This window comes from Salvelinus alpinus, chromosome 20 (genome assembly GCF_045679555.1).
Source record: "Salvelinus alpinus chromosome 20, SLU_Salpinus.1, whole genome shotgun sequence".
NCBI classification, from domain to species: domain Eukaryota; kingdom Metazoa; phylum Chordata; class Actinopteri; order Salmoniformes; family Salmonidae; genus Salvelinus; species Salvelinus alpinus.
Genome location: NC_092105.1, coordinates 35,228,665 through 35,242,409, shown reverse-complemented (window position 1 = coordinate 35,242,409; position 13,745 = coordinate 35,228,665). Strand labels below are relative to the sequence as shown.

The 13,745-nt window shown below is 43.9% G+C and overlaps 1 protein-coding gene across 6 annotated transcripts in view; it reads left to right on the top strand.

The window, feature by feature from the left end:
* The first annotated feature begins 186 nt into the window (after positions 1–186).
* Positions 187–13,745, top strand: part of epb41l5 (erythrocyte membrane protein band 4.1 like 5) — a 45,105-nt gene continuing 31,546 nt past the window's right edge. For 3 of the 6 annotated variants that reach the window (XM_071355480.1, XM_071355481.1, XM_071355477.1), the window contains exons 1-8: positions 187–434; positions 1,296–1,498; positions 9,583–9,687; positions 10,361–10,403; positions 10,619–10,697; positions 10,820–10,864; positions 11,377–11,429; positions 12,989–13,109. In XM_071355480.1, the coding sequence (XP_071211581.1) occupies positions 1,319–1,498; positions 9,583–9,687; positions 10,361–10,403; positions 10,619–10,697; positions 10,820–10,864; positions 11,377–11,429; positions 12,989–13,109 (626 nt within the window). In that variant the 5' untranslated portion in view covers positions 187–434; positions 1,296–1,318. Of the gene's footprint in view, positions 435–473; positions 492–1,295; positions 1,499–9,065; positions 9,196–9,582; positions 9,688–10,360; positions 10,404–10,618; positions 10,698–10,819; positions 10,865–11,376; positions 11,430–12,988; positions 13,110–13,745 lie in introns of those variants that run through there. The other 3 variants (XM_071355478.1, XM_071355479.1, XM_071355482.1) reach the window with 3 other exon arrangements.

Sequence of the window (13,745 nt, the reverse complement as noted above, 5' to 3'; positions counted from 1 at the left end):
GGTATATTTATTTGTTATATTTCAAGTAATGCTTTTCATAATTGGCTAAATTGTAATCTCATGATTACTACTACAGAAACACCCAACAATATAAATATAATTCAATTTCTATGCACCCAACCAATGACCGCACAACACCCTAATGTCTCTTTAAATACAAATAGCAGTGTGTTTGGGATTTATTTTGACGTCATTTCCTGTGGGAAATCTTGCCTCCCTCTTCTTGGGACTTGTGGAAATTATCTCGTTAGGGTATCGGTCGAATAGGAAATACAGTAGAATACTTATCAACCATGGAAACATTAGTTTTCATTTTTTTGTAAAGTGAACAATGCACGTGGATTGGTTGTTATTTTAGCCAAGTCTTTCGTGAGTTGCTATTCCTTTAGGACTTTCGGATCTACAAGTGGCCATCGGCGACAGCAGCAGCAAGTGTATGTCGCCTGATTTCTTTAATTTGTTGCTTCAGTAACGCGTCGTTATCACAAGAGGTAGCTTGCTTGCTAAACCTGTTGCTCTCGCGCATGATGGGACTAGTCAAAGACAATTTTGTCGAGTTATTCTTCAATAGTTAATGCTTGAATGAAATGTAACTCAGATCGAAACTAATACAATATTTATTCGGGCAAAGCTTATAGCTAACTATCTAGCTGGTTAGTTAACGTTACCAGTTAGCTAGCTAGCCAGCAAATTAACTACCATAACCAATCATCTGGTACCGCATAGCTAGCTAATAGCATAGTCTGCTAACTAGCAGATAGTTAGCGGTCCAAATGTTCAGTCTAAATTGCTCTGTAAACTTGTTATCATTAACTACAGCCCTAATGGATGTATGTAACAAATGGCTAATAATACACTACCCAATTTAGCTAACTACAGTGTAACGTTATGGTTAATACAGCAAGGGTTTCTTCACAACTTCATTCCTAGCCGTTTGGAACAACCATTGGATTATTGTGGGGAGTCTACAAACATTAGCGGACTAAAACTCCACTCCATAGTGAAGGAAGTTAATGAACTTCTTTCACCAATAGGTGAAGTTCATCATAACCTTCCTTCACAATGGATTGGAGTTTAGTCCACTACAAACATTGTACACACAGAAAAGCACAAAGTAATACCTAGGCACATAAGAGCACTTAGGTTAGTTGCGGTGATAAGTCACACCATTTTGATTTGCAAACTAATATGGTTTCTGTCACAGCACATTATTTAATAGATTGTTTTAACATCACAGCCCTCTGATTGAGGAACACAACAGATTGTATCAGTAATCCTTCCTCTCACATGTGCAGGTAGTGTTCACTAGGCCCCCACAATGCTGAGTTTCCTCCGCCGGACGCTGGGCCGGCGGTCCATCCGTAAGCATGCCGAGAAGGCCCGGCTGAGAGAGGCCCAGCGGGCCACCACACACATCCCTGCTGCCGGGGAGGCCAAGTCTGTCATCACCTGCCGCGTGTCACTGCTGGATGGCACTGATGTCAGTGTGGACCTACCGGTGAGACTTTACACAAATATCAAGGCATGCCTCATGAGAAAGTAACAGGTGGCTATTTTGTATAGGGTCATCAAAAGATATTTCAAAAGGAAGGAAGACCGAGTAGGAGCATTTTTGGCATGGCAGGTGCCCTGAGGCTGAATATCTCTCTGTGTCTGTGTTGGTTGATTCCCGCATATAAGGTTCTGCTGTATAGTACTTGCTGAATAGCTCCCTCAATTTTTTTTTATTTCACCTTTATTTAATTAACCAGGTAAGCTAGTTGAGAACAAGTTCTCATTTACAACTGCGACCTGGACAAGATAAAGCAAAGCAGTGCGACACAAACAACAGAGTTACACATGGAATAAACAAGCGTACAGTCAATAACACAATATAAGGGGGAAAAAGTCTATATACAGTGTGTGCAAATGGCGTGAAGAGGTAAGGCAATAAATAGGCCATAGTAGTGAAGTAATTACAGTTTAGCAAATTAACACTGGAGTGATAGATGAGCAAATGATGATGTGCAAGTAGAAATACTGGTGTGCAAAAGAGCAGAAAAGTAAATAAAAACAATATGGGGATGAGGTAGGTAGATTGGGTGGGCTATTTACAGTTGGGCTATGTACAGCTGTAGCGATCGGTTAGCTGCTCAGATAGCTGATGTTTAAAGTTAGTGAGGGCAATTTAAGTCTCCAGCTTCAGCGAGTTTTGCAATTCGTTCCAGTCATTGGCAGCCGAGAACTGGAAGGAAAGGCGGCCAAAGCAGGTGTTGGCTTAGGGGATGACCAGTGAGATATACCTGCTGGAGCGCGTGCTACGGGTGGGTGTTGTTATCGTGACCAGTGAGCTAAGGCGGAGCTTTACCTAGCATAGACTTATAGATGACCTGAAGCCAGTGGGTCTGGCGAGGGCCAGCCGACTAGAGCATACCGGTCGCAGTGGTGGGTAATATATGGGGCTTTGGTGACAAAACGGATGGCACTGTGATAGACTGCATCCAGTTTGCTGAGTAGAGTATTGGAAGCTATTTTGTAAATGACATCACCAAAGTTGATGATCGGTAGGATAGTCAGTTTTACGAGGGTATGTTTGGCGGCGTGAGTGAAGGAGGCTTTGTTGCGAAATAGGAAGTCAATTCTAGATGTAATTTTTGGATTGGAGATGCTTAATGTGAGTCTGGAAGGAGCGTTTACAGTCTAGCCAGACACCTAGGTATTTGTAGTTGTCCACATATTCTAAGTCAGAATCGTCCAGAGTAGAGTAGTGATGTTGGTCTGGTGCGGGCAGCGACCGGTTGAAAATCATGCATTTGGTTTTACTAGCGTTTAAGAGCAGTTGGAGGCCACAGAAGGAGTGTTGTATGGCATTGAAGCTCGTTTGGAGGTTAGTTAACACAGTGTCCAAAGAAGGGCCAGATGTATACAGAATGGTGTCGTCTGCGTAGAGATGGATCAGGGAATCGCCCGCAGTAAGAGCGACATCGTTGATATATACAGAGAAAAGAGTCGGCCCGAGAATTGAACCCTGTGGCACCCCCATAGACTGCCAGAGGTCAGGACAACAGGCCCTCCGATTTGACACACTGAACTCTGTCTGAGAGGTAGTTGGTGAACCCGGCGAGGCAGTCATTTGAGAAACCAAGGCTGTTGAGTCTGCCGATAAGAATGCAGTGATTGACAGAGTCGAAAGCCTTGGCCAGGTCGATGAAGACAGCTGCACAGTATTGTCTTTTATTGATGACGGTTATGATATCGTTTAGTACCTTGAGCGTGGCTGAGGTGCGCCCGTGACCAGCTCGGAAACCGGATTGCACACCGGAGAAGGTACAGTGGGATTCTAAATGGTCAGTGATCTGTTTATTAACTTGGCTTTCGAAGACTTTAGAAAGGCAGGGCAGGATGGATATAGGTCTATAACAGTTTGGGTCTAGAGTGTCATCCCCTTTGAAGAGGGGGATGACCGCGGCAGCTTTGCAATCTTTAGGGATCTCGGACGATATGAAAGAGAGGTTGAACAGACTGGTAATAGGGGTTGCAACAATGGCGGCGGATAATTTTAGAAAGAGAGGGTCCAGATTGTCTAGCCCAGCTGATTTGTACGGGTCCAGGTTTTGCGGCTCTTTCAGAACATCTGCTATTTGGGTGAAGGAGAAGCTGGGGAGTGTCGGGCAAGTAGCTGCGGGGGGTGCGGAGCTGCTGGCCGGGGTTGGGATAGCCAGGAGGAAAGCATGGCCAGTCGTAGAGAGATGCTTATTGAAATTCTTGATTATCGTGGATTTATCGGTGGTGACAGTGATACCTAGCCTCAGTGCAGTGGGCAGCTGGGAGGAAGTGCTCTTATTCTCCATGGACTTTACAGTGTCCCAGAACTATTTGGAGTTAGAGCTACAGGATGCAAATTTCTGTTTGAAAAGGCTAGCCTTTGCTTTCCTGACTGACTTCGTGTATTGCTCTGAGACCCTAATCATGTTGTGGGCCTGTTCTTAGGTGAGGGTGGTAGCTAGTTGCCCTCTTACTGTGCTGTTACTGAGTGTCACAGTCAGGTCTTGACTTGACTTGGTCACATGAGAGGTGCGTGCCAGTGTGTTTATGTGTAGTTCACTGTTGTATTGAGTGCTGCTGATCACCTGTAATTCCATGATCCCTCTACAGTACACCTGGTCACATGACCCACCAGGAGCCAAGTGAGTGGAGATGGTCTTCTCGAATGGGAAGACTTGCTCTTGGCCCACAATGTCCTCTTTGATTTCTCAGGGTTGGAATTTCTAAGGCATTCCAGCTGTCAAACCAGTTGATCCCACTCTGGTATTAAATTCAAATAAAAATGTTCACATGCACCGAATACAACAGGTGAAATATACAACCTTAGAGTGAAATGCTTACTTACTAGCCCTTAACCAACAATTCTTTAAGATGTTTTAAGAAAACATAAGTGCTAAGTAACAAATAATTAAACAGCAGCAGTAAAATAACAATAGCGAGGCAATATACAGGGGGTACCACTGTAAATGCTATAGGTCTATTGTCACAGAGCTTCTCCAGTAGTTATTTTTTCTTTTTTTTGGCAATGCCTCTGAATGCGATGTTAGTGAGAGTTATTACAACATGGGATAGGACATCCGTGTTTATGTCTGAAGAGTTTGTGGAGTTCAGGACGTGAGCCTGCGTGCAGTTTTCGAAAAGCTTTGTCATAGTCATGTGAAAATCCATTTGGAAGGAACATTGTGAACTGTTAGGCTAGCTGTAGCTTTGCATCTATAGCTCTGCTATGTAAGAGTTCTAGGCTAGTTGATATAGTCTGACCTTTTATTCACTTGGTGGCATTAAGTGTTACGAAGCTGAACTGCTGGGTTGCGTAATAACGTCACTGTTTAGGCTGCCAATGGGCTTCCCAGGCAATAACTCATTTTGATCATCAAGGCCTTATGTTTTCTTTGTGTTTTTCTGAGACCACTTTGGCCCTGATGGTCTGTCCCTTTGTTTAGATATTTTGTGTGATATCTGACATGCATGCAGCCATACTCGGGACTAACTGTAATAGTGTGATAAAACCGAGTGAATAAACATGTTGACATAGGGCTAATACAAGATGCTGGGTTTGTATTGGTGAAACTTAACACCTTGGACTTATTTCAGTAAAACATTTAGTAGTACAGTAGTGTCCTTTTTTCTGTAAAGATTACCGTGTAGGCCTTTGCTGACTTGGGCTGTGGAAAGTCATTACCTAACCAGGCTAGGCCTTTGGTGAGGCCTGTGTGTTTTGATTAATGATGAGTCAGGTTTAGTGCTAGTCAGGTTGTAAAGGGTCAGAAACTTTCCGGGAAGTTAAGCCTGGGAATTTTGTGTATTTTGCTTAAATTCATCAAAAAAGTTAGCTTATAACAGTGAACCTTTTTTGTGGGATACACAAGGCAATTCTAGGTCTTGTGGCATATTTCGGTTAAACTATCATTTACATTTACATTTAAGTCATTTAGCTGACGCTCTTATCCAGAGCGACTTACAATTTGGAAAGTTCATACATATTCATCCTGGTCCCCCCGTGGGGAATGAACCCACAACCCTGGCGTTGCAAGCGCCATGCTCTACCAACTGAGCCACACGGGACCACTATCCCCAATTCAATGGAATTGCAACCCTCTGCATGCACAGTGCATTCTTCCATCACATGTTCAGCTGATTCTCAAGGTCTTGCATGCTAATGAGATGCTATTGAGCACACACTACTACACTGTCTGAGCAAAGGACTACATGCTTTCTGGTAAGTTTTGATTACAGTACTGGGTGGGGTGAATATATTTTATGACATACATTATTTTTTGTTAACTAGTAAATACATCAAAGTGTGTTTTAAATCATAACTTGTTAACAATTTCTGCTAGTTCATTTTTGCTATCATGTGGGTTTTAGCTTGCTTGAGCCTGGTAATTAAGGAGTGTTAATTCACCTGTTTCCATACATGTTTCATTTTTAAACATTTATCTTACAACTGAGTTGTTTATTCTAACTGCTTAACTATTTATCTGTACATGTAATTGAATTTTGGGCATTTTTTACTCCTTTTTTTCTAATCTTTACAGGAAAATGCCACGGACACTATCTGATGTGTGGAGACATTTCACTGCAGCTAATGTAGAAGGAAAAGCTGTGTACATTTGCAAATACTGTGTCCTTCCCTCACCTCACACCCATTGGCTGTGCTGCTCATGCATTGAATCTGTTCCTCAAGGACATCATGGCACTGAAAACAATGGATAGACTCTACAAGAGAGCCAAGGAAATGGTTAGGTATGTGAAGGGTCATCAAGTTATTGCCGCAATCTACCTCATCAAGCAAAGTGAGAAGAATAAGAGCACCAGTTTGAAGCAGCCCAGCAACACCCGTCGGGGTGGTGTTGTCATCATGTTTGACAGTCTCATGGAGGGGAAGGACTCCAAGAAATGGCCATATCACAGTCTGCCGATATGGACAGTCCCATCAAGAGGATCCTCCTGGATGATGTATTTTTGGAGAGAGTGATAAGCAGCCTGGAACTTATAGCAGTAGCCATTGCACGGATTGAGGGAGACAATGCCATCCTGTCTGATTTGCAGATGTAAGAGAATACATTTGTATTGCCCTGCCCACTTCACTGTTTCTCCAAGCAGAGGACACTGCAGTTCTGAAATACATCAAAGTGTGAAGACTTCTGCCTGAAGCCCATACACACCGCAGCGTACATGTTGGACCCCAAGTATGATGGCAAGAGCATCCTCTCTGGTGCAGAGATCAACAAGGCCTATGGTGTCATCACTACAGTGTCTCGTCACCTTGTTCTGGATGAGGGCACGGTTCTTGGCAGTCTGGCGAAGTACACTTCCAAGCAAGGGCTTTGGGATGGAGATGCAATATGGCAGTCCTGCCAACATATCTCATCAGCCACCTGCTGGGAGGGACTTTGTAGATCTGAGGCTCTTTCCCGTGTTGCCTCCATCATCCTCCAAATGCCACCAACATCAGCTGCCTCAGAGCGCAACTGGTCCTTGTTTGGGAACACACACACCAAAGCACAGAACAGGCTGACCAATACAAGGATTGAAAAATTGGTGGCCATCTGGTCAAACTTGAGGTTTTTTGAGCCTGACAACGAGCCATCCTCAACAAGGTTGGAAAGTGACAGTGAAGATGAGGTCTCAGAGTCTGATGTTCAAGAGATGGACATTGAGGAGGTCCAGGGAGAAGACATGGAAGTCTGAGAGGAAGACAGTCTAGAAACTAAAGCTTTGGTTATTATTTTACAGATGTATGTTAAATGTATTTGGGAGATGCGATGGATCATTGGGGACCATTATATATTCCCTTTTGTTGTTCAGTGAACTCATCCCATGTGAAGAGTCAACTCATTTAATTAAAGTTCAATTCGTAACAACAACAAAAAATTATGTTGGAAGGATGTAATAATTTGTAATTGTCTACTTATGAAAAGGCAAAGGTTTATGTCTCTGTCTCTATATGATATGTTAAATATATCCAATGCAAAAAAAATCTACATTTAAATGGTATTATATTAATTTGCATATATTCCTGTTAATTCCCACGGAAAGTTTCCACCTCTGAATATTCCCCATAATGTGCAACCATAAGTGCTGGTCAGTAAACTGTCCAGAATGACTCTTGAAGAAAGAGTGTGGCGTAGCTTGTTTATTGCTCTTACCAACATGGCTGAATGCTTATGTCAACCCAAAGGGTTTCCTGGGGTTACTCCTCTAAAGCAGCAGCTATCCCTTTTGACGCAAACAGCACAGTAAATAGTCTAATGATTCGTCTCTCCTCTGACACCTCCAGCTCCAGAACTCAGTCCAGTCTGAATAAGGGAGCCTCAAGCTTTTAAGACAATTGGTGGGAAGAAGGTGGGCTGCCATATTTCTTCCGTTGTCCTCCCTCAGTGGCTCTAACTTGCGTAGGGTGGCGAGGCCTATTTTATTTTATTTTGTGCCCCTCCCTCGGTGGCACTCCTCTGACTTGCATGCAGGGAGCAGCCTTAGGAATGTAACTGTGCCTCCAAAAGCAGATGGTTGGTCAGGCAGACTGGAAACCTCTGGTGAACAATGCGACAGCGAGGCCTGGGGTTCACCGGAGCGCACAATGGCTCCTTTGTGTCCATTCTCCCTGGCCGAAGGGGCGCTTTGTGAGCTATGCCAACTCTATGGGGCCTGCGTGAGCGTCCGGCAAGCTTGGATTAACACTGAGGACTGTTCAATGGCAGCATCCTCCTCTCTACCCATCACGACCACTCCCCCTGTATAACGTACCGGACCATAGCATGGCAGTGCAGGCCTGAGTCCTCACTGCTCATGTCAATGTTTGTTCCCCTGCAGGGTATTGTGTGTGTGTCGCTGTATGCACACAGCAGTGTCACAACCAGTAATATGCTTGTTAGGTTTCAGCAATGTTGTTGAGACTTTACTGCATGTTCTGACTTTGTGTGCTTAAGCTACATCTTTAGTGTTTTGAGTTTCCATTGTTTGTGCACTTGGGAGTGTCCTCTCTGTTGGTGGACTTAATTTAACGTTGCTTGTATTCATCTGAGAATCTCGAGGCAAAGAAAGCTCTGCAGAATGGCAGTGAACTCTCCCAGCCACTACAAGGGGCGTTTTCACCCCTTCTATAAGATTTGACCATTCAGTCACCTTGAACACAAATGAGCTCAATGTCATTCAGTGCAGTGGAGTGACCAACCAACCACATCTTTTGTTTTTACCGTGTCTCGCTCTCTGGTGGTGTGAGGCAGAACAGAGGGAGTGTGAGCGTTTTGTTTTCATAGGCTGGCCTGTGGATCACTCATTAGCTGAGACTTCTCTACAGGGCTACAGGCTGTACTGTGTAGTCAGGCTGCAGTGTGTGTGTGTGGTTAGTCAGTCAGACTGCTGGGCAGAGAGTAGAGACTGACTGGGGTCACGCTGACTCGCTGTGTTGCGGCCTACTAACAGGTTGTCATGGTGACCCCAGTCCTGCCATTCTTCTTGCTCTTTTGAAGTTGGCCGTGTACTGAACTAGCTAGTACAGCAGCAGGCTACAGGAGTTGGGCAGCTAACACCCCGTCTGAGCAGTGCAGACTGGAGACCGGTACGACCTGTCAGACTGACTGCAGGAAACACTCTATCATAGAGTTCAAACTGCTCACCAGAACAGAAGGGAAGACTTAAACATGTGGCAATGTGCCTGATTTTAAAGTAGGTGAAGCCAGCTAAATAATATGTTCTATTTACCGCTTGTCTCTTTTTTGCATGTTTTCTAATCAGTTAGAGGCAATGAAATCAACAGTGTGTCTGGGGAATGAAGTATCAGGGGAAAATACACAAACCCTTAAAATGGCTCTATAACTTCCCTTTTCCACCAGTGGTGACTTAGTGAAACTTCTCCACTTGCTCGTTCCACTTGTATTGTGTTAACCATAATAAATAACATTGAGCAACAGTTTAAAAAGATTTGAAATATTAAACTATTAAAATGCTAAAGAGGACACAGTGAAAAGTCTAGACATAGTTTGCTGAATGATTGATGACATTGCTTCCAGATGAATGACTGTGTGACCTCTGACATCTCTCCTGCTCTGTCAGAAAAAAGCCAAGGGTGAGGAGCTGTTTGACCAGATCATGTATCATCTGGACATCGTAGAGAAGGACTACTTCGGACTACGCTTCATGGACTCTGCACAAGTACCGGTAAGACCAGAGTAGCAGACAGTTCTAGAGACTGACTTTTACTACCACCCACCCAACCTTGTTCTAAGAATTAAGAAGGGGTTTGTTATGGTTAGATTTATCCACTGAACTTGAATTGCTCTTCTCTGGAATAGTGATTTGAATAACAGTGTGTACAGTTCACATACTATATGGGTTGTCTAATATATATGGAGGTTGGAAAGTTCAAGTACAGTTTGTCACAGAAAGTTAAAAAAAATCTATTTATCAGTGTCTATCAAAGACCCAGCAGCCAGGGCAAGCTGATATGGTGTGAAGGGCATGGAAGGAAGGAGAGGAGAGGAGAGAGAGAGAGGTAGTAGGGAGGGAGATCTGGAGAGAGGAATGTGGGGGAGAGAAGTGTGAAATAGGGCTGTGGCAGAGACCTTCCGTTCCCTCATCAGCGTGAGCAGCACCCCCCCCCTACTCACGCACCCTCCTAAACCCCTGCCCCTCCCTCCTATAATTGTTCATGCCTCAGACTCCCAACTCCCAGACGAGTTACAAATCAGAAATTCCCTTTCTAGTGACACAATCATACTGTGTGTAGTATCCTAAGTGAGGCTGCTGTCAAATTCATTCGTTTTGGCCTTGCCCATGCCATGGATTCTCTTGAGTCTAGATAGTTGATTCTTTCCTCTCATCTCTTTTGCAGCATTGGCTTGACGTTACAAAAAGCATAAAAAAACAAGTCAAAAGTAAGTATATGTTCTTGACCTCAAAATCATTGAAGATACACAAGCTATAGCCCTTCTATTGCCTATTTTCTGTACCAATGTAGATCTAGAGATGTATAATGATGGGTGTGTTGATGGAACAGCCAGAAACAGATGGATTTCATTAATGCCATTCTCATTTCAAACCTCTGTTTTCTTTCCTTCCTCTCTTCCGTTCCTCCCCTACCTCTGTGCAGTCGGACCCCCATACTGCCTTCACATGAGGGTCAAATTCTACTCCTCAGAACCCAACAACCTGCATGAGGAGTTGACCAGGTCACCTTGTTGTCGTCGTCCTATTACTATTCAATAATCACCAATTGTTTTTATGACATTTGTATTTATTGGGGACATTAATCTGGACTTTTTGTGAACAAATTACCCTTTTATTCTCACAGATATCTATTTGTATTGCAACTAAAACAAGATATCCTCAGTGGCAAGTAAGTAACCTCCCTCACCCACTGGTTTGCTCTTCCTATATTAGATATACAGTATATTACATTAGTGTAGACTTCATGTGCTTCAATATATTTAACATGGTTGATGTCTATAGGCCAAGTACATCATTACATGTTAGCTATATCTGTTCTGTTGCATCATGATACAGATGCTAAGAGGCTTAGCTACAGTAGTGGATTACACACGCGATGTTGGAAAGAAACTATTTACATCAAATAAGTAGATTGTGGATATTAGTATCCATTTTCACTACATGGGGATTAGTGTTCATGTTTGTCCGGCAATCCAATAACACAGGGTTGTTGTGTATTGTCTCTGGAGAGAGAAACGGGCTGTTGGATACAGCAGGGAACTACTGCGGGAATACTGTAACAGCTGTGACTGATCTCTTCAGACAGTATCCTTGCCTAGTGTGTACTGTACCTTGTTGAAAGCAACAGCACTCAGACAGCAGCATTTCTTTCCCTACTGAACACTCCTCCTTGTATCACAGGTTGGAATGTCCTTTCGACACAGCAGTGGAGCTGGCAGCCTTCTCTTTGCAAGGTAAGAACAACGATGGCCCAATGTCTTGGTGTGGTTGTCATAACTCTTCTTGACTGAGAACCACCAAGTTGCAGTTTTCTGAGGGGGTGCCATCTTCGCTATCAGCAGGGAGAGACCAAATCGCCACAGTAGCCTTACAGAGCCTATTAACATGGTGGAGTATTTGTGGAAATAGAAGATAATTTGGGCTTATCGCTACCCTCTCTTCAAGAATGTGTGCTGCTGCCGCCGCACTGCCCAAAGGAGTTGGCCCAAATGCTGAGGCTGCAGTCCTTGCTCAGTGTTCCAACTGTAAATGGGCACTCCAGGGTTGTTCTGAATGGAAGTGAGCCCCCTCCCTCCCTCTCTTCCAGCTCCTCTGTGGGGGTAGATGCAAGCTCATTAGAGCCCAGCTCTCTGCAAAGGCCCCCTAATCCAGCCCTCTCCCTCGTTCCCTCTCTCACTATCCGGTCTCGCTCTCTGAGTTCTCATGAAAGTCATCCACACCAACACAGCCCCTTTATTTACAGCAAAACCACTTTTTGTTTCTCAAAACTCACTCTTTAGCCCTTCCCAAACAAAACGGTCACACTTTGTCTTATGTATTTTAGGTAGAATAGATATCAGGATTTCAGACTGTATTCTGTACTGCTTGATGCCTGCTAGCTAAATGTCCAGCAAGTCAAATAATGGACCCTCAAGCAGTTAGTCAAAGCCTCAGATTTCAATGTAACCTACTGAATGTCCGGTCGGTAGCTCGACTCCATTCTGTTTGGCAGCTAGGCTGGACGTCTGTCCATATTTCACACACTTAATTTGATTTGTAGACCAATGACCAGGAGGTGGTGAGGCATTCCCTTCTCTACCCTGTCAGCAACATCCATCCCTGTCATGGCCCTGACCCTTAGCCCCACGTTGAGCTCTGTGACACATCACTACTCTGCCTTGGTCTGCAGCAAATCACTGATAACAAAGAGCCTCTCCTCACCTCCATTACCCAGATAGCATATGGTTGCCCTATATATACCCCTGCCTGCAGTCAGACAGGGTTATCTCCATGATGCTATGTAAGGAAAGAGGGGAGTGAGGCATCATTGGATGTCTGTTGCTCCACTTAAATATGATTTGGATGTAATTTAATAGTGTCCTAGTGGGTTTGAGAAATTGAAGCATGCAACTTTAAAGGAATTATTCAAAATAACAAATGTCATTAATAGCTAACAGGTCATCTATACATCCTAAATCAGGGACCCAAATGATGGTGATGGAAGAATACATACAGCTGCTTATTAGCATCACTTTCATTGGCAAACAATCCCAGACCCCAGATAGCATGCCTCAATCAACCTTCTAGAGTGATTCAGAGAACCCATGTCTACTGCTGTGTTCCAGCTGAGCTGGGAGACTGTGACTCTGGGGAGCATGCCCTGGATCTGGTGTCTGAGTTGGGGTTAAAGTACTCAGTATGTTACCTGTTGTGTTCCAGCTGAGCTGGGAGACTGTGACTCTGGGGAGCATGCCCTGGATCTGGTGTCTGAGTTGGGGTTAAAGTACTCAGTATGTTACCTGTTGTGTTCCAGCTGAGCTGGGAGACTGTGACCCTGGGGAGCATGCCCTGGATCTGGTGTCTGAGTTCCGCTTCATGCCAGAACAGACTGAGGCCATGGAGCTGGCCATCTTCAACACCTGGAAGGAGTGCAGGTAAAACAATTATATCACAGAAAATGTCTGAATAACAATTTATGATATCTCCATAATATGGCATTCTATAAAGCATGTTTTAATGGAAAGGTATTGTAAAGTGTTACCAATGTCTAGAGGTTGTATAGCCGGTCATATACAGCCTTTACATTACTGTATATACGATGGTTACAGCCAGGAGTTTCTCCTCTATTTCACTGCCTATAGGGTTAGGCTACTTAAGCTTCTCACTTAATGACCTTTCCTTGGGGAGTGTAGGTCATCCACCCGTTATATTATTTGATCACCCTTGATGTACTGGGGCTGAGGTATTCCCAAGTAGGGTTAGGTATGCTTATTTTTAGAAATGGATTTAAAGCATGTCTCAGTGTGGGCTGGTCTTGACCCGAGGTTACCCTGACTCGTGTACTATAGGGGATGTAACAGATGCTAAATCTCGTCAGTGGGTGTTTTTTTAACCTGGAACACATGCATGAGCTACCTGTGATGTATGACTTCGTCATGGTTGAGATTTTATTGTCACTTATATGATTTAGTATCATCAGTCATTGTTCATCAAGAGTCATCATTCTTTGCGTGTGACCTTCGTCACCCACTGACCTTATCCCCTGTTTAACCCTGTTTTCTGCCTGTTCT